This window comes from Syngnathus acus, chromosome 17 (assembly GCF_901709675.1).
Source record: "Syngnathus acus chromosome 17, fSynAcu1.2, whole genome shotgun sequence".
Taxonomy (NCBI): Eukaryota; Metazoa; Chordata; class Actinopteri; order Syngnathiformes; family Syngnathidae; genus Syngnathus; species Syngnathus acus.
In genome coordinates this window covers 1,374,224-1,392,408 of record NC_051102.1, presented here as the reverse complement: position 1 = coordinate 1,392,408, position 18,185 = coordinate 1,374,224, and the positions used below count along the sequence as shown (strand labels likewise).

The 18,185-nt window shown below is 43.0% G+C and overlaps 4 protein-coding genes across 7 annotated transcripts; all 4 read left to right on the top strand.

Moving 5' to 3' along the window:
* Positions 1-303: 303 nt before the first annotated feature.
* On the top strand, positions 304-2,509 carry si:ch211-227n13.3. Its single transcript, XM_037276425.1, has 6 exons — positions 304-595; positions 840-920; positions 998-1,449; positions 1,600-1,672; positions 1,763-1,882; positions 1,977-2,509. Exons 1-6 carry the CDS (start codon positions 573-575, stop codon positions 2,353-2,355), a joined length of 1,128 nt encoding a protein of 375 aa, XP_037132320.1. The 5' UTR covers positions 304-572; the 3' UTR covers positions 2,356-2,509.
* A 1,592-nt stretch (positions 2,510-4,101) lies between these two features.
* LOC119137252 (C-X-C chemokine receptor type 4-like) lies at positions 4,102-6,407 on the top strand. Of its 2 annotated transcripts, XM_037276427.1 has the most exons (5): positions 4,102-4,886; positions 4,959-5,167; positions 5,250-5,533; positions 5,625-6,011; positions 6,093-6,407. In XM_037276427.1, exons 1-5 carry the CDS (start codon positions 4,872-4,874, stop codon positions 6,218-6,220), a joined length of 1,023 nt encoding a protein of 340 aa, XP_037132322.1. In that variant the 5' UTR covers positions 4,102-4,871; the 3' UTR covers positions 6,221-6,407. The 2 variants fall into 2 exon arrangements, with proteins under 2 accessions (XP_037132322.1, XP_037132321.1); XM_037276426.1 differs by having other exon boundaries at positions 4,103-4,886; positions 5,625-6,407.
* Positions 6,408-7,002: 595 nt separating this feature from the next.
* Positions 7,003-16,414, top strand: mcm6 (minichromosome maintenance complex component 6). 2 transcript variants are annotated; one of them, XM_037276420.1, is made up of 18 exons: positions 7,003-7,325; positions 11,303-11,449; positions 11,853-11,963; positions 12,202-12,289; positions 12,363-12,524; positions 12,594-12,759; positions 12,844-12,989; positions 13,145-13,295; positions 13,373-13,514; positions 13,836-13,977; positions 14,248-14,355; positions 14,514-14,669; positions 14,748-14,876; positions 14,951-15,115; positions 15,213-15,336; positions 15,498-15,683; positions 15,775-15,914; positions 15,998-16,414. In XM_037276420.1, exons 1-18 carry the CDS (start codon positions 7,318-7,320, stop codon positions 16,106-16,108), a joined length of 2,382 nt encoding a protein of 793 aa, XP_037132315.1. In that variant the 5' UTR covers positions 7,003-7,317; the 3' UTR covers positions 16,109-16,414. The 2 variants fall into 2 exon arrangements, with proteins under 2 accessions (XP_037132315.1, XP_037132314.1); XM_037276419.1 differs by lacking the exon at positions 7,003-7,325 and adding an exon at positions 10,451-10,662.
* Positions 16,415-16,944: 530 nt separating this feature from the next.
* On the top strand, positions 16,945-18,122 carry si:ch73-71c20.5 (DUF4748 domain-containing protein). Of its 2 annotated transcripts, none has more exons than XM_037276433.1 (3): positions 16,945-17,098; positions 17,247-17,481; positions 17,633-18,122. In XM_037276433.1, exons 1-3 carry the CDS (start codon positions 17,056-17,058, stop codon positions 17,802-17,804), a joined length of 450 nt encoding a protein of 149 aa, XP_037132328.1. In that variant the 5' UTR covers positions 16,945-17,055; the 3' UTR covers positions 17,805-18,122. The 2 variants fall into 2 exon arrangements, with proteins under 2 accessions (XP_037132328.1, XP_037132327.1); XM_037276432.1 differs by having other exon boundaries at positions 16,975-17,098; positions 17,232-17,481.
* The last annotated feature ends 63 nt before the right edge of the window (positions 18,123-18,185 follow it).

Here is an 18,185-nt window from a genome sequence, read left to right as displayed (position 1 = left end):
TTACCGCTAGATGCCAGTGAAACAGCGTATGTATAATGTGATGCGCTAATGAGGCTTGGCTCATTGTCCATGTCGCACATTAAATAGTTTAGGAAATTACGTCAGTGTTACAAGAATGAAATTGTCATTAATTTTTAAAGTCGGATACACTTTTATTCGCTCTGATAAATACTAGAATACCGTGTTTTTTAAGATATATGTAAAACTTAAAAGAACATAAATGCAAATTTTTTTTTTACTTAATTCAATATTCATAAGTTCATTTCATGTCTGGACTTTTTTTTTATCTTAAGGAATTGAGTCCGTATACTTCTACTTTTGTCTGTTTTCTACCACTAAAATGCATCAAATTGTTGAATTATGTGCGACACAATTTAGCTGGAGGTACCGCAAGGGGGCAGTGTTTAGTAAAATTAGTTAGATGTAGCGCAAACAAAGAAGACAAGAGGACCAATGTTTGAGTAGTGGGGTTGAAAAGGAAAATGAGCATTTCTTAGGAAAGACAAGCAAACGGTCAATTTTGTGTGAAATAATTCCAAGAAGCACGCGCGTGGTTCCACAGTAAAAGTATAATGTCGAAAACCCCAACACAGTCGTAAGTAGAACGCTGCTTTTTGGTTCGCCAGGGCGAACGGTTCTTGCCTTTAGCTTTCTACCTTTTAAAATGTTTAATCAGCAGTAGATAAGCCGAGATGGACAAAAATGTGACTTGGTCTTCTGGGGCGCAAGTCTTTGATAATATCCCGTTTTAAATGTCAGAATAAGCTGTTTGTTTACATTCCACCTTCACGGCTCCATTTGGCTTTGTTAAAGTGTTTTAGCTGTCCTCAATTTAACAGAACTTCAGATGGCAGCGAATATCAATCAGATTGCTTTGAATCATACAGCAAATCAAGACAAGTCAAGTGGTTATTTCAAAGGTGAGATCTAAATTATGAGTAACTATATTGTCTGTTGCTTCACTGACGATAACACACTTATGTTTACTTGGTTACAGCTCTTCAGTGTGCAACCTGAGTTGGAGAGTCAGGATGAGCAATAAACACTCTTCCAGGCTGAAAACAGCTTCAAAGAAGAAGGTTGAGAAAAGTCCCAAGCTAAGTGAACATGTTGTCCGACGCCGGATTCAGCCAAACAGGAGGAGGAGAAATATGGAATTTGATGACAGCAACATTCATAAGAAGGACGATAGCGTCTGTGACATCATTGATCTGATCAACAGTCATGTTGAGGAAGAGCCCAAAAAGGATAGTACTGTAAAAGTGGTGTTTGACCAAGGATTAAATGATTCAGATTCGCAGTGCTGCTCTAGTACCGCTTCTTCCCCTCAGAAAGTCATGACTCCCAGACAAACAAGATCACCAACAGGCCTATGCCCATCCTGTCGGAAGCTCTACCAGAGGGCGAAGAGGTTGAAAACTCCCATTAAAGATAAACTCTTGGATAATGGTAAGTTTCCCAAAAGATTCCTTTTGGCCAACACTGTATGACTCATTACAAGTTTACTTATGCTTAGTTATGCATCTCTCGATCAAATATTGTGCGTCCATTGTCAATAAAGATGCAAGCTTTCTATACTTGTTGCGGTTTGTATTTCAGATCCCACTTCCTTAACATGCGATCAGTGGTTCCTGCTCAAAAAGTGGAAGCCAAGAAGGTTACCTCACTCAGGGTAAGTCAAACTTTGGGTGGAAAGCTGAAAGTGGCCTATGAGTAGTGTGTAAATAACAACACTCAATATTGTTGTTGTTGTGTTTTTAAGGAGGATTTCCCACAGCGTGCTCCGTGTTCACACACAGTTGAAGGGCAAGAAAAAAGCAAAGCAGAACAAGCAGGATGGCCATAAAAACTTGTGCTCGAGGCAGCATGTTTTCCTTCAGAGGTAATACTTTAATACTCAGAGTACTCATTTCTTATTAAAGACAGATGAATGAATTAACCTGTTTTCTGTAAAATGCGATGTGTTTGTGTGTCAGGAACCTCAGACGGCCTCGCCAAGTGGCAGAAAGAAAGCAGAGGAAGAGAAACCTGAGGAAGAGGCAAAGAGATGATTCTCAGGGTTCTCGAATGGCCAAGCAGAAGTATCACCCCCCGCCAGACAACAGTAGCAACTGCAACGATAAGAGCGCTTTTCAGTTATCTTGTCTGAATGTTGAGGGATTTCACAGTGAAGAAAGCACAAATGAAGACAACTCTAGTGTGACCTCTAACGTTTCCTGTACTAATTCCACCTTGGAAAGCACCAAGCTCGGGGACATCATGCCCAAGCCAAAAGCATCAAGGACGAAATCGTCATTCCAACACTTGCTTACCCAGTTACGTGGCAACAGCAGCATGATTTTCAAAGACAACTAGTAATAGAGACTTTTCACATATATAAAGCTGGTTGAGGAAGCCACTCTAATACAAGTTTACTGTTGTTGACAAAGAATTTCGTTTTAGCGTAACATTTGCAGTTCAAACTACCATGGCATATTTTTCTTCCCAAATAAATTAAATTTGAGCCTCATTTGTCATCTTTGCTAAGTGAAAAAACAAGACAGGTACTGTAGTGAAGAACAAGACAATATCACTGTTGACCCTTTTGAAATCGTTTTTTATTTTTTAGTTGTTTTTGTTTTTTGTAATACACTTTCATGCAAAATAAAATGTTATTCAATTAACCAGTGGAATAAACAATAGAGTAAAACTATTGAAAAATATTTGATAGGGATTGGTTAGCCCTAATCCATGGCATAGGTCCTCATCCGTGGCAATATTATTTGTACAACGCTAGCATCCAAGTAAGATATTTTTGGAATACCGTAATTTTCTGACTAAAAGTCACTCCGGAATATAGGTCGCATTAGCCATAAAATGCACAATAACGTGAAAAAAACATATATGTCGCTCCGGAGCATAAGTCGCATTTTGGGGAGAAATTTATTCGACAAAATCCAACACCAGGAACAGACATGAACGAGCAACAACAGGCTAAACGATAGGTATGCTAACGTGATATAAACACAAATGAAGAGCTGAGAACGGGCCTGACGTAACATTCAGAGTTATTAAAAAAAAAACTATTATATAAATAACACATTTATAAAACCATCTGTGTCACTCCATTTCATTAAATCCATCGATCGTCCTTTGTCAACAATGGGTGCTCGCCGCTGACGGCGCTTGCACTTCAAAATATTCCACAGTCCCATATAACGATAAAAAAATTAGATATCAAATAACTATTATATAAGCAATAATATTATCAAACCATCTGTGCACTCTAAATCATTAAATCCATCGATCAAATTCCTCGTCCTTTGTCAACAACGCCGCGCGTGCGCCCTGACGTCAGCCTCGTCGTTATTCCACAGATCTAGTATATAACTACATTGTAGCGTTAACAAAGTACAAGGAAAGACGTGGGTTTGGTAAACGGCTCTTTATTTAACAAAACAAACTTCCAGGCGTGTGGCGGCGTGGACTTCCAGCCACGGAGGTGGAAGAGAGATCCATAGAATAGGACCGGGCGTGCGTAAAAGCCATGACCGAGCCCCATCCACCGTCCCCGGACAGCCACCTGGCCGAGCGCCGGCCCCCGACTTCTATCCACGGAGGTGAAAGAGAGCTCCGTAGAGTAGGACCGGGCGTGCGTAAAAGCCATAATAGTTTTTCAAACCTGTGTCACTCCAAATCCTTAAATCCTTCAAACTCTTCGTCCTCCGTGTCACTTAGAAACAAAGCCGCTAATGATGCCGGTAGTACGTGGGGCCCTTCGTCATCGTCGTCATCCCGTGATCAATCTTTGTCCTTTTTGTAAACAACCGCCGCCCCACGCCGTGTCGCGCTGCTGACGTCACTTGAAATTCAAATTACAGTAATCCCTTGCTACATCGCGGTTCATTTATCGCGGTTTCCCTTTTTTTTTTTTTTTTTTTTAATTTTTGAAAAAAAACAAGTCGCTCCTTATTATAAGCCCCCACCCAAACTATGAAAAAAAACGCGATTTATAGTCCGAAAATTACGGTAAATATTTTTTTCATTTTTTTTTTTTTACTGGTATCAGAATAAATCGCATGTAGATTTTCAGAATTTTTTTATTCAAATTCTTTTTATAATTTTTTTTGACAGGGGGATTGACTGTTAATACAATAATAAAAACAAAAAACAGTCCCACCCTAAGCCTGTCAAAAATCAGTGGCAGGTGTCTGTCAACAAGGTTTACTCAGTAATGTTGTTTCTGAGATTTTTTAGGCTGATACTAGTCAACATGGAGGAAGGGAGGGAAGGTTGAGATAAGAGACTGGCACTCTTTTGAAAGAGTAACGCTTTGGATTTGGGACTTGGTTTATTGTTTGTTTGTAGGATTAGTCTATGAGAAGAGGATGGACAGTCACAGCTGAGCCGAGCTGAGGCAGGAAATTGGTCTGCGGAATTTTAAAAAGACAGCTATATTTGAAAAGAAATGTGCAAAATATCACTCCATTTGAGACCTTAATTGTGAAAAATGGAATCCTGGGAAAGTTTACATTAATTCCTAAGATGTGCTGATTCATCGTCTTCATCGGTGACGCAGAGATGGCTCCCGCTCCTCTGAAAGCACGTACACACTCATTGTGTGTACTCCTGCCAGCTTCTTTCCGATTGCCAATAGACCTTGGTTATCACAAAGCCGGGGTCTCCGGGCCAAAACAATTCAAGTTGCGTGCACACGCATGACGGCATCCTGTGACAGAAGCAGTATCAGCACCTGACACCTCGAAAACAGGAAAAAGCATTTGGGCAGGAACACAGATGGGTTCGAGTGCTTGAGGGAGGAGCACCACCACAACTATAAAACTCGTCCGCGTGAGTCCCAACCTCACTCCGTAGAGAAAAGAGAGTCCAACATGTCATACTATGAGGTAAGCTTTGTCTGAATAATTGAAGCGACAAAAGCAATTCTTCGTGTGTTTAATCATCACTGTTGTCTCCAGCACATCCTCTTTGACTATGAATACAATGACAGCAGTTCTGGCTCTGGTTCTGGTGATATTGGGGTGGATCTGGAGGAGCCTTGCGAGGTGGAGCACCTGATGACCTCTGACTTTCAGCAGGTCTTTTTACCTGTGGTCTATGCCCTCATCTTCCTGCTGGGCATCACCGGAAACGGTCTGGTGGTCTTTGTCTTGGGCTGCCAGCGTAGGTGAGCCAGCAGGACCATTTGTCTGGTCAAAGTTTCAAAATCCAAGACTTGTTGTTCACTCTGCTTTTTTTTTTTTCTTTAGCTCAAAATCCAGCCTTACCGACCGGTACCGATTGCACCTCTCAGCTGCCGATCTCCTCTTTGTTGTGGCGCTTCCGTTCTGGGCGGTGGACGCGGCGCTGGCCGACTGGCGCTTTGGCGCAGCCACCTGCGTCGGCGTGCACGTTATATATACGGTCAACCTGTACGGCAGCGTGCTCATCCTGGCCTTCATCAGTCTGGACCGCTACCTGGCGGTGGTCCGAGCCACCGATACCAACACGGGTGGCCTGAGGCAGATGCTGGCGCACAGATTGGTCTATGTGGGTGAGTGTCTCTCTTCACATCCATAGCCGGTCCAATATATTCTCTTTCACTCCGAGTATCTAATCAGTGTTGGGTTCATCCGCGACTGCAGGCGCGTGGTTGCCCGCCAGTTTGCTGGCCATTCCCGACTTGGTATTCGCCCGAACTCAAGAAGGAGGCGAGGGAAGCACCCTGTGCCAAAGATTTTACCCGGCGGAACACGCTCCTCTCTGGGTGGCCGTTTTTCACCTACAGCTGGTCCTCGTGGGTCTGGTGATCCCAGGTCTGGTGCTTCTGGTGTGTTACTGCGTCATCGTCACCAGGCTGACCCGGGGACCTCTCGGGGGTCAAAGGCAGAAACGACGAGCGGTGAGGACCACCATCGCGCTGGTGCTCTGCTTCTTTGTGTGTTGGCTGCCCTACGGAGCGGGCATCTCTGTGGATGCCATGCTGCGTTTGGAGGTTCTGCCCCGCAGCTGCAACCTGGAGGCCTTCCTGGGTGTGTGGTTGGCAGTGGCTGAGCCCTTGGCATTTGCGCATTGTTGCTTAAACCCGCTGCTCTATGCCTTTCTGGGGGCAGGCTTCAAAAACTCCGCCCGCAGAGCCTTGACACTGAGCAGAGCATCCAGTTTGAAGGTTTTACCGAGACGACGCAACGGGGCCTCCACAACCACAGAGTCTGAGTCGTCCAGTTTGCACTCTAGCTAGTGTTTGCTCATTCTGACTCCAAGTGTGTGAGTGTGCGTGAAATAATAATAGAAATAATCTGAGAATTTAAGGAGCAAGTCCGCTGGCGGTCTTCTCTCAATTCTCTTGTAAATAGCGTCTTTTGTTGGGTCAATGCTGCTGTGCTTTCACTGGACTGTAATGGTTTATAATAAATATGGAGAAAAAAGTCTCTCTTGTCATGTATCATACTGTATTTCTCATGAGTCAACAACCATCACTTACAGTCTTGAAGGTGATCAATGCAAAATATAATGTATATATACAGCCTGGCTAAAGCAGCCCATTACAAACTTCAAACATAATAATTAACACACAATGTAAAATCTGGGTTTAAAACTAGGGTTAGGGTTTCAAACCAGGTTTAGGGTTTCAAACTAGGGTTAAGGTTTCAAACTATGGTTTGAAACTAGGGTCAGGGTTTCAAACCAGGGTTTCAAACTAGGGTTAGGGTTTCAAGCTAGGGTTTAAACTAGGGTTTAAAACTAGGGTTAGGGTTTCAAACAAGGGTCAGGGCTTCAAACCACGGTTTCAAACTAGGGTTAAGGTTTCAAACTAGGGTTTCAAACTAGGGTTTTTAAAACTAGGGTTTAATGAATGTTGGATAAAGTGAACAAGTCAAGCACCTATCTCCTCCTTATTCTGCCATCTTGCCCTATCTTACATTACAAAATGAAAATTTTAACCACCTGATTACAGTCAGGTTAACCACACCATTATTGACATAGCCTCCCCTACACCAGTATTTTCTACAAGACAAAATGTGATGTTATTCTTAAAATGAAACAGGGCAAGGCAGAAATCACCTGTAACTACCCACTACGAGTCAACGCAATCAATTTCACATATGAATCCAGTCACCAGTTTGTTCTGCCAAAGAGATTATGCTTCCCTGTTTCTTATGGGAAAATTGCTGCAATCAGTTGGCAGTGTGTTGTGTGCTTAATCTCAGCACCTTTGTACAAAATTGCTTCAGGATCAACCAACTGAATCCAAACATTTGAAGCCACTGATCCGAAGCATGGATACAATCAAATTCCCGTGGAAACTGCCTGTGGAAGAATATACTCTGTGTGGACATGTTTTTGTGAGTATGATCAACAAATTTTTTATATGTCAGAGCAAGGGGTGCAACAAGGGGTCAAGAGTTGGCGTTTCCTTTTAAGACTAAGGTTGTAGGATATCAAATGAGAAAAAAACCCTCTAAAATAAAAAAAGTAGGTGATCTTAAAATTTTAAGGCAACAAACCGATCAAATTTAGATAAAATATTTGATAATGTGAAATTTGTCTTTTTCAACAAAGCAATAAACGTATAGAGGACTAATTGACGCTTGTAACTTAAAGACAACAAATGTAAATAAAAACAACCCAGCAAATTGTTTTGGAGCAAACAACTTGCTTGCTTTGTTTTGCAAACTAACATTTTTTTGTCCCCATGAATCTGTATAACTTATTTAGTAACGTTGTTCCAGCTGGTTCTGAAAGCATATGGCTGGCGTTGGTCTACAGGTCAACACTTGAACATGCATCTCCCTTGCCGGCAAATATTGGATTCATCTGGTATTCTACTTAGTGCTCATGGGAATACAGCATCACACAATCACACACACTTTGAGTGCTCCCCACATCACCACTTCCACATGGAAGTGAACGAAACAGAAGCTGGAAGTTTACTGTGCTCCGCTTCCTGGACCAAAGAAAAGGATGAAGATCAAGATGAGAGTTTGAAGACTGATGGGTGAAGTTTTGGGGAAGCCAGGTTGCATGGAAAAAAAGAAGAGTTTTTGCCTCGTGCTTGTAATGATCAGTGTGTCCAACTGCTGTTTGCTATTAATGATGAAAATTTAGACTTTAACCTGTGGCCTCTCTTTCTCACACAGCAATACACCAGCCTTTCTATTCATAGGGTGTTCAAAACAGGAAAGACTTCCTGCAACTCATTTTAGGAAAAACAAGCAGCTAAAACAATCAAACAACCAAGCAGCACTGCACTCTACAACGCCAAGCGCGGCAATAAAGTCAAATGGAGGAGACATGAGAGGATGTTTAAATCACAGCCATGTACAAATATATTGTAAACACATGTAAGCAATAAAAAAAAAAAAAGACACTTACAAATTGTGACCCAGATATAATTTTCTCCATATTGTCTTCTTGCTGAGTTGAGTTTAAATTAAATGTATAGTGCAAATAAAGTTAAAAAAATTGGATGTATGTGTTTTGGGAGAAAAAAAAGACTAAAGCAATAAACTAAAGGCGGTATTGGAGCGGAGATGAGATGTCTGTGTTTGTTTTTATCTGTGTTTGTTTTTATATTTGTTTTTATTGGATTGCAGTTGATTATCCCAGCCCACCACATTAATTTTGAAAGGACAATTTCTTCTCAACTAATTATTTCCAAATAATCATATTTTTTGTCTTGCAAAATCTGTTAATAATGTGGGAAATCAGCGACCCCACTAACAGGCCATCAGCACTTATCCTGTTTATTGTTGTTTCATCCTCTCAGGAACTTTCAGGAGTTTCATATTTCGACACTTGGACAGATGTTTAAGCAACAATGAGGTCTCATTTTATTTTATAGAATTTGAGTTTAGTATGTTGGCCTGTGGTAATCAGAATAACATGTCTAAATGCGACTTTTAAAACATTTCCAATACAATTCCAATACTTTCACAGACTTGAAATTATTATTTTTTTCATTCAAGCAAAACTAGTTTTCCAGTCATAGTTTGAAAGATTTTCATGCTGACTTTGAGAATATGAATTTTAAGGGTCATGTAAGTTTCTGTGTGTGTGTGTGTGTGTGTGTGTGTGTGTGTGTGTGTGTGTTTGCTTATATGTGTGTGTTTTGTTTCAAAGAGTTAACCGACAGGTGGTCAAGTTTGTCAGACGCGGTTTGTCTTGAGTTTCCTGCGACTGAACAATCGTGGGAAAACCAGAGGTCAAGCAAGACAAAAAGAGAAATAAAGAGGCTGAGAAGGGCTCGATCCAAATGGCGTGCAACAACTTCCTGCTTTGTTCCTAGTGGATTAATACAATGTGACAGGTGAAACCAATTGCCTCCTGGCAGCGTTCATAATGACCGCCATGTGAGGATGGAAATATACGTAGCAAGGATATGGGAATGGCGGCAGAAGTGAATGAAAGAATAAAGCATTTAATCTCACAGACGGTGCTAAGAATGAAGCCTACATTGGTCAGTTTTCATATGCTGGTGTTCCTGTGTTCATTGTTGACTTTTGGACTGTAAACAAATAGTCAGCTGAAAGCAGTTTGTATAGGAAGTATTACCATTGTTGACGAAATTGAGGACAATTGATCTGGAGCAGAAAGGATTCAAGTCGCTGTGGGGACTCGGGTTGGGGGGGCTAAAGTCTGGAAGCCTAAGGAGGGCTATAAATATGGAAATTAGGAATGGGTGTGGCATAGACCTCTGGTCACTTTCTGAGCACTACAGGAGGAGGCAAATAACAATTTGTTACATTTTTGTTCTCTTAGTATTCTCCCAAAAGTCTTGGGAATCATTCAGATGTATTTTACAAAAGTAGGACAAGGCTTTTATATTCCTTTGGGTCTGCAATTTTCAGTGTCTTAGGGCTCGGGTAACAACTGTCATGGCTCTTGTGTTTTCTGGGTTTGATCAGGTGTTATTTATTATTTTTTGTTATTTTTCATTTCAATTCATATTCCACAAATGCAATATTAACCATAATATCATGTTTATACTCGTGAGGCTACATAAAACATAGTATTTTAAAGATTATTTTTACTAGACATACACTTGAAGCATTGCAAAATAAGAATATTGTGTTGGAATAAATTGATACTATTTCATGGTACAAACACGAATTGACGTCATCGTGAACGTCAACCATCGTTATTTATTTTTGGAACATACACTGCCCCCTCGTGGACAATTCTGACTGCAAATGCACGGAGGTAAACCGTATTGAAACAAAAAATAATAATAAAAGAACGTGCATTTGCGTCCCAAAAACAACCGACTAGACTTCATACTATTTTAAAGCAGATCAAAGCACACAAACGAAAGCATTTGGCCAAAATGGTCTTTTCCTAAACGTCACTGGACTTCGGTGGGCCACCGGACTTCCTGCATTTCAAGAGCATTACTTTTGATTGGCTACAAATACTGGTATACCAGTTGTGATTGGATGAAAGCGGCGCGCCAAATGTCACGTGGCGTCGCCTTTCGCGCGAAACTGTGCCCTGTCGTGTGGACCTCGTTTAGTGCGGTTGTCAGTACGGCAGCTGTATTGTTTTATATTTCGAGTTTTATACACTAGTTTTGGATCATATCAGCATGGATGTTGCTACAGCGACCACAGAGAATGCCGGAGAGACGGTGAAAGACGAGTTGGCGGATAAGTGTCAGAAGTTATTCCAGGCTTTTTTGGAGGAGTAAGTCAAGCAAAACGCTTAATGTGCATTGTTGTTTGCGAAACTGCACGCTCCCAATGTGCATCCAAGCCGAGGTAGCAAAACGAGACTATTAAGGCTTTGAAAGACATACTTGTGTAAAACAATGTATGTTTTATTAAAGATTAAAGATTAAAGTCCCAATGATCGTCACACACACACCTGGGTGTGGTGAAATTTGTCCTCTGCATTTAACCCATCCCCATGTGATTTTAATCCATCCCCTGGGGGAGAGGGGAGCAGTGAGCAGCAGCGGTGCCGCGCTCGGGAATCAGTTGGTGATCTAACCCCCCAATTCCAACCCTTAATGCTGAGTGCCAAGCAGGGAGGCAATGGGTCCCATTTTTATAGTCTTTGGTATGACCCGGCCGGGGTTTGAACCCACAACCTTCCAGTCTCAGGGCGGACACTCTACCACTAGGCCACTGAGCTGGTTTTATATCGACTGCTTAATCTTGAGTCGAAGCTGACAAAGAAACGTGCGTATTTTGACAAGGAGTAGGAAGTACAAATGGATACATACATACTGTTTTCAAATATAGGGAGTTCATGTTAAAGGTCGTCAGAAAAGTAAAAGAAAAGTGCAAATTCCTGCAAAATGACCACTGTGATCTGTGTGCAGGTTCCAGACTGCGGATGGAGAAGTGAAGTATGTCCAGGAGGCTGAAGAGCTGATCCGACCTGAGAGGAACACATTGTTGGTTAACTTCATTGATCTCGAGGTATTCAACCAGGAGCTGGCAACCACCATCCAAGAGGAATATTACAGGTGTGCGGTCTCTCTAGTTGCAGTATTAAGAACGCTGTGCATGATCTTGGCTGCCCGAGAGCCCAGATCAGACATGTCATATTTCAATGTGGCCAACAAGAGTGAATAGTTTGTGTACTTCATGTTTCTTATTCAATTGTAATTTAGCAATAATAAAACTGAACGTCAGTTAAACACATTTGTGCTCTGCCAAAGGAATGAAAAGGTAAAACTGAATGTGACATAAGAAAATATTATATTGTTGCAAGGTTTCAAGTAGTAGGGCTGGGCAATTATCGAAAAATAATAATAAGGATGATTTTGATTTATATTGAAGTCACGACTAATGCCATTAATTGCCCCGCCCTGCAAAGTAAAAATGTCTGCATGAGTGTCAATGATTTTTGCCATCTCCTGTTTTCAGAGTGTACCCCTTCCTCTGTCGGGCCGTGCGCAACTTTGCAAGGGATCATGGGAAGGTTCCTCTCACAAAAGAGTTCTACGTGGCCCTTGAAGATCTGCCTACTAGACACAAGTGAGATTCATATACCTGGAATTAGGGCTACTAAACTGTAAGGTGACATTTTGGGATGAGCCTAAGATGCACCAGAATCTTTACAGCTGAATAAATGCCCATTCCAGCCGTTCTTGGACAGATAATTCAGTTTCCTGATTTATTTACTTAATGTATTCAAACAGATTTGGCGCCCGTCATTTTTATTCACAATTGAGTAATTATAAAATGAAATGGTTCATGTCACTGTGTACTTTAGGATTCGTGAGCTGTCGTCCATGCGCATCGGTAGCCTGGTGAGGATCAGCGGTCAGGTTGTGAGGACGCACCCTGTCCACCCTGAATTGGTAAGTCATCTGCTCACGCACTTTGCTGGTGGACCCGAGCTGTTTTTGGTCATGACTGTCTTGGTGGCTTCAGGTGAGCGGCACCTTCCTGTGCATGGACTGCCAGGCGGTGATCAAAGACGTCCCTCAGCAGTTCAAATACTCGCCGCCCACCATCTGCCGCAACCCGGCTTGCAACAACCGCTCGCGCTTTCACCTCGACACGCACAAGTCCAAGTTCATTGACTTCCAGAAGGTAACTTGAGAGTTCCCGTGCAGGTGGGAAAGATCACAATGTCATTTGGCGACCTTTGGTTGTGCTCAGGTGCGTATCCAGGAGACTCAGGCGGAGCTGCCCCGTGGTTCCATCCCACGCTCCCTGGAGGTCGTTCTCAGAGCTGAGGCGGTGGAGACCGCTCAGGCCGGCGACCGATGTGATTTCATCGGGACGCTCATTGTAGTGCCAGATGTTTCACAGCTCAACACTCCTGGTAGGCATTCGAATTGTCCTCCTCAGTCTCACGTTTGGCTTTTTATTTTTCTTAACCATCTGTTTGTGTGGATTCCCTTTTCAGGTCTGCGAGCAGAGACCAGTACCAGGGTAGGTGGACCGCAACGCTCCGAGTCGGAAGGTCTGAGGGGATTGAAAGCTTTGGGAGTCCGAGAGCTGTCGTACAGATTGGCCTTCCTGGCCTGTAATGTCGCGCCCACAAACCCTCGGGTAAGAGCGGGAAAAACTCCACAATAGACCCAAATTCTTGGTTCACATTTAGAAACCATTTTCTCATACAAAGCAAAAGAAAACTGTCAAACATGAGAACTTTATTGAATTATTGTGATTGTATTGAAATCCAAATGGGAATTGTCGCTCCGTAGTTTGGTGGCAAGGAGCTGCGGGAGGAGGAGCAAACAGCCGAGAGCATCAAGAGCCAGATGACTGAGCAAGAGTGGGAGAAGGTATTTGAGATGAGTCAAGACAAGAACCTGTACCATAACCTGTGCACCAGCCTCTTCCCCACCATCCACGGTCAGCGGCGCAGTTCTTCGAGCGACAAACACGCCTGGTGTGAAAGCTACGTGGTTTGAACGTGGTTGCCATTGTAGGCAATGACGAGGTGAAACGCGGCATCTTGCTGATGCTGTTTGGAGGCGTTCCCAAAACGACCATAGAGGGAACCTCGCTGAGAGGAGACGTCAACGTCTGTGTTGTTGGAGACCCCAGTACTGCCAAAAGCCAGTTCCTCAAGTAGGTGCACAAACAAGTCCACTGCAAATGGTCTCCAATATTCTAAAATACGGCTCCTAATACAGCATTTTCTTATATACTACATATGATTTATTTTTATTTTTTTTATGTGGGAAAGGAGAGCTATTGCAGCTGATACACTTCTCAGCCCTTTATTACCACCAGCAGAACAGATATCTTATAACACAATGTGCACACTGGTACAAGAGCTGCTGTTTGCCACAGCTCACACCCAGACACCCAGCCCAAGCAAGTTTCAAGGGGTCCAAACTGTCTCTCTGTAGTTAACCCATTATTATGTGCTTATGTGCACGTTTGTAGACATGTGGAGGAGTTCAGCCCCAGAGCTGTTTACACGAGCGGCAAAGCTAGCACCGCTGCAGGTCTGACTGCCGCCGTAGTCCGAGATGAAGAATCGCACGAGTTTGTAATTGAGGCCGGAGCTTTGATGCTGGCTGATAATGTGAGTTTTTCTCTTGTTTTTCTTTATTGAATGTAGCTGGGGCTCCAGAGCACTATTTCTTGGATACACAAGATTTATTGTCCGAGTCTGCAGCTGGGAAGTAGACAGTATTATATTTGTTATATTTACAGTATAGTATTTGAGGTGACTACATCTAATGTTGCTCTTTTAACTGTGATGGCTTTGTCAAGCTTTTGAACGGCAGATATAAGCAAGGTGAGATAGTATAATGGCATGAATATGCTTATATTAGTTGTGTTTGCCTTTAAGGGTGTGTGCTGCATTGATGAGTTTGACAAGATGGACCTCAAAGACCAAGTGGCCATTCATGAGGCCATGGAGCAACAGACGATCAGCATTACTAAGGCTGGAGTCAAGGTAAAAGTGAACATGTATTTTATGCACAGCAGTCACTTAGCAAACTATTTGCATTCTTGAGGCAAGTGAATTCATCAGAGACCCAATGCTACCGACTGAAAATGCCAATCATAATCAAAATGTCACATGTCGGCAATGTGTAATGCCTTCGTCTCCAGGCCACCCTGAACGCTCGCACGTCCATCCTCGCCGCCGCCAACCCCGTCAATGGGCGCTATGACCGCAGTAAGAGCTTGAAACAGAACGTCAACTTGACCGCCCCCATCATGAGTCGCTTCGACCTTTTCTTCGTCCTCGTGGATGACTGCAATGAGGTCACTCGCCACACTTCTCGACTGACTTGTGTCACACAGCGTCCTTGTAAAACGGAGAATGCTTTGTGTGCATTGCAGGTTACGGATTACGCCATCGCCAGGCGCATCGTCGATCTCCACTCGCGTGTGGAGGAATCTGTGGACAGGCAGTACTCATTGGATGAAATCCGGAGATACCTGCTTTTTGCTAGGCAGTTCAAACCAAAAGTGCGTCCAACAAATCTTCCTGTTTGTCGAGTGGCGATTTCCCTACCATGCACGTTGTCTGCCATTTTGTACAGATTTCAAGCGAATCCCAAGAGTTCATCGTCGAGCAGTACAAGCGCCTCCGGCAGCGGGATGGCTCGGGTGGTGTGACCAAGTCTGCGTGGCGCATAACCGTGCGCCAGTTGGAGAGCATGATCCGCCTTTCCGAGGGCATGGCCAGGATGCACTGTTGTGATGAGGTGGGTCCAAATAGAAATGAAATGAAATGAAATGAAATGGATGCATTTCAGTTGAAAGTCTGACTCTCCCCCGCCCCCCTCCCTTTCATGAATCTAGGTACAGCCCAAACATGTAAAGGAAGCCTTTCGTCTTTTGAATAAGTCCATTATCAGAGTAGAGACGCCTGACATTAACCTGGAGCAAGATGAGGAACAGGAAGAGGAGGAGCTACCGGAGGAAGGTACTCCTGGCTTTCATGTATGACTTCACTCCCCTCACCCACCCTCCCTCTCATTATCGGGCAGATTCTAATCCATATTGAGTGCTGTCTTGCTCTAAAGCAAAAAGACTAACTTTCCCCTCTGTATAAGGGACTGTCTCATCCAACCACTTAAAATGCAGGTAATGTCCCGAACGGAGTGAATGGTGAGGTCAGTGGACTAAACGGGCACGCCAGCGGTCTTGTCAATGGCGCGAACGGCCACGCTGAGGCCGACAGTCAGCCCAAACCGTTCCTTCGTCTCTCTTTTGCCGAGTACCAGCGCATCTCCAACTTGCTCGTCCTGCATCTACGCAGAGCAGAAGAAGGTAATCCACCTCCTCGGGAAATTAGATTTAAAAGAATCGCCTCTTCACTTTCCTCCCATTTTTTATTTTTTTTTAATGATCTTGCCTGCAGCTGAGGAGGAAGAGGAGTTGAAGAAAAACGCAGTGGTCAATTGGTACCTGAAGGAGATTGAGTCTGAGATCGACTCAGAGGAGGAGCTCATCAATAAGAAAGGACTGATCGAGAAGGTCATCCACCGGCTGGTGCACTTTGTGAGTCTGCATGCTGATCAAAGATTTATGACTCTGATTCGCAACTCTGGCTCTCTTCATTGAGTGTCTTTTTACTTGCGTAGGATCACATCCTCATCGAGCTGTCTCAGTCAGGCTTAAAGGGTTCCGAGCCTGCAAGCACAGAAGGAGAGATGGTTCTAGTCGTCAATCCCAACTACACCCTTGAAGATTGAACTCCTCTTTGCCCTCCTGTGTCTTTGTTTCCTTTATATACAAACACAACCTATGAAACAAAAAAGAATCACCCTGGTGATTGATGTATGCGCATATGTAATGATAGCATTGGGCATGGTGACTGTTGCACAATGATTTGGTTGAGCGGTTTTCTAAAAAAAAATAAAAATAATTCACACTTGATGTAAATATGGTTTACATCCTCTCATAGGTTGTCACCAATTAAATTGTTTTGTGTATTGTAGTATTTTCTCTTATGCTGCTGTGAATTGTGGTTTGAGTAAATAAAAGAAGACTGTCCTTTGCATACTATTTCCAACATTTCCTATCCATTCTACTAACGTGCACACCATCATTTGGATGGCTAGTGATGTGCAGCCCATCTAAGCTTACACCCTGGGCTGGCTGACAGTCAAAAATTGGTCAATTTTTAACAGGGGGTGATCATTTCTTTACTACTCATTAGGTGCCCGTTTTTGTAGGACAAGCACTTTGTATAGTGTTGAGTTTTGTATTCAGATGCAATTCAAACTAAAACAGAAATATTAACTTCAGATAAGCTCCACCAGGAAGTTTGCATATTTCAGCAACAACACTGGACTCAGGAAATAGCATGCAAGAGAAGTCAGTTCAAGAAGCTAATGGCTCAAGACATAATTTTTGTCTGTGTGTTAATAGTCCATTATTGTTATCAGTGGCTAAATTCAAAATTGGAAACTTTTAAATCGTTCAGCTTAAATAATACATAAGCCAATCGTCACCCAAAGTTCGATAGTAAAACTCAATGTTTTCTATTGTGATGTATATTGTAACGTTGAAGTACCAAAAAGTTGGATTTTGTGAACCAGTGATGTGACAGATATTGTCCACAAGGTGGCAGACAAACAAACCCCCGGAGGCTGCAACTGCGCATAAGCATGCGCATGTGCAGACTGTTGCCGACAACATGGCGGCCTTCGGGACAGTAGTCCTTGGCACAGCTTGCAAAGGTAAACAACATTTAATGTTACTTTCAAATGTCGACACTAGTGCACCGCTAAGTCTCACACACATATAATTGACGGTATATGACGAGATACGCCACGATTATAATTAGTCAGTTTATTACCCTTTTATGAACAGTTCAGTGTTGTGCAGGTGCAGCCCTCGTTCCTGGAGGTCGGTGGTTAGTGACCAGATACCTTTCAGCGACACTTCGCCAGTGTTTGAGGCTGTCAGTGCCGGCTGCATCGCTTTGCACTCGTGGGACGGAGCCACAGAGAAACCGAAAGGATAGTGGAGTGGCTGGGGAAGAGGAAAGGGAAAGTGAGGGTCCCGAGTACATTCCCCTTAAAAAGGCGAAAAATCCCATGATGAATATTGGGTATGCATGGTGAGTTTTGTGTGCATGTGAAGTAGTATCAAGTTCAACAGTACACCAGTTTACTGTAGCTAAATACATGCTGACGCTTGGTTTCCTCTATTTTGTGACACATTGTCCTTATCACTGAGCAACATGCGTTTTCTCTCTTGCTTCTGTCTAGGATGATAGGCCTCCCTACTGGTATTATTGGCTTTCTGCTGGCCAAAAGGCAAGTGGACAAGAACCGTTTAAAGCAGCTGAAAGTTCGACAGAGGATACGGAACTCAAACGAGGGCGACTACGAAGGGAGCCGCTATCGCCATGCTGCAGAGACTGTTAAAGTTGACCAATAATGCCTGTTCTGGGACCTCCTGATGGAATAACCTGAATAACTCCGTTCTGCAAATTCTTGCAGGGAAGTAACCATAGGAGTAATATAAAGGAAAATATGTTTGTTTACACTGTGCAGAAAGTGTGTATTTTGACCGCGTGATAATTTTTATGCGTATATTCCAAGTCCGTGCTGTATAACAGGGATATCAAACTCTGCCAAATATGGCCCACAGTGTAATTATATTTAGCCCACCAAGAAAAATGCTGCATCGACATTGTGTCAATGCTAAAATCACAAATTGTCTTCACGAAGAGCTGTATGTATTTGATGAGTTGTACTTGATCTTTTGTGATTTATTGGTGTGATGGAGTGTCCTGTTGATTGAACTGCCATTAAATCT